General features: G+C 41.3%; 1 protein-coding gene across 2 annotated transcripts in view; it reads right to left on the bottom strand.

Annotated features, from left to right (window-relative positions):
- The window catches only part of ABLIM1 (actin binding LIM protein 1), a 256621-nt gene that overhangs the window by 15983 nt on the left and 239336 nt on the right, over nt 1-1302 (bottom strand). For both annotated transcript variants that reach the window (XM_006831376.1, XM_006831377.1), the window contains one exon: nt 660-707. In XM_006831376.1, the coding sequence (XP_006831439.1) occupies nt 660-707 (48 nt within the window). The remainder of the gene's footprint in view (nt 1-659; nt 708-1302) is intronic.

A 1302-nucleotide genomic window follows, 5' to 3' on the forward strand; every position in this document is an offset into this window, starting at 1 on the left:
TGAACTGCCAACTTTGTGGTTTGTAGTCCAGGACTGACCCTATATCATCACCACGATAGAGATGTAGTGAAATTAATTTTCTAAGGGGCTGTCTTGCACTATTTTAGCTAGCTAAACTCACTGCAGACTCTTTAAATGACTATTGAGGGCAATTACATTACTTGAAGGCCAAAAATAAAAAATGAAAAATAAAGATTTGTTAGGATGTTTGCGATTCGTTATGCGAACGGCACTGTCCGCCCTTCCCTATGGTTTCATGGGCTCAGAAATGGGCTGTAAATCACTTAACTGAAGTACATGTTTTCTGTCTAGAAAAATGAATCTCATGATATGTGCACCTTAACCAAAAACCAAACTCATTGCCTTCAAGTTCCTTCCCACTCATAGTGACCCTCTAGGATGGAACAGAACTGCCCATAGGGTTTCTTTTCAAGGCTGTAAATCTTTCTCGCTCTGAGCAGCTGGTGGGTTTCAGCCTCCGACCTTTCAATGAGCAGCTCAGCACTTCACCACTGCACCACCAGAGACTATAAAAGCATAATCTGCCCCCATTTGTTTCTCAGAAGCTGCAGTACTTGGGCCTTTCAGAGAAGACAGCAAAGAGGAGGAGCCGGGCGGGCTGGACCATTGAAAGCTATGCGCAGGGAATCGGGTTTTACCATGCTGTTTGTAGATGGGTGGTTTTCGGTAAATGTTGATCCCTTGATCTGTGGGAAGGAAAAGCACAGATGTATGATTATGGGAACCAGTTCAGCCAGCGGCAAAACACATCAACCAATGGGCAAACTGAAAGGAGGGCTCTTGAACAAAAAACTAACCCAGACGGTAAATGTTCGTATTACAAAGACTGAGTTTATTGAAAGAAAAAAGTACAGGGATGAGGAAATTACTACAGACATGTGACATGAAGGCCTTTGTAATACATCTTAACACATAGAGAGATGTCATTACTTCAGAAACACACGTCTCTAAAAGTGGGATTAAAACCATGACGAAATGCAGGCAGAGCACATGCTCTAATGGTAAGGAAGACACAACCAGTCTGGGGACAAATCCCCAAATTGATACTGTCTAGAAATTGAGTGCCCAGTAGATACCAGTGACTCAATTTACTTCTCAGCTAATGAGAGGAACAGTGAAAAGCAATGTAGTAATATCAAGTATTTTTAAGATACAGAAATGCTTTTAATGCACAGGCTAGCCCGATGTGTTGACGGGTTGCTCAAAAAACCCTAACGTGTGTAGACCAGATTAACAACAAAAAAAGAAATAGAAAAGAGATACTAAATTAAATTTGTAGAT

This window comes from Chrysochloris asiatica, unplaced genomic scaffold, assembly GCF_000296735.1.
Source record: "Chrysochloris asiatica unplaced genomic scaffold, ChrAsi1.0 scaffold00003, whole genome shotgun sequence".
Classification (NCBI taxonomy): domain Eukaryota; kingdom Metazoa; phylum Chordata; class Mammalia; order Afrosoricida; family Chrysochloridae; genus Chrysochloris; species Chrysochloris asiatica.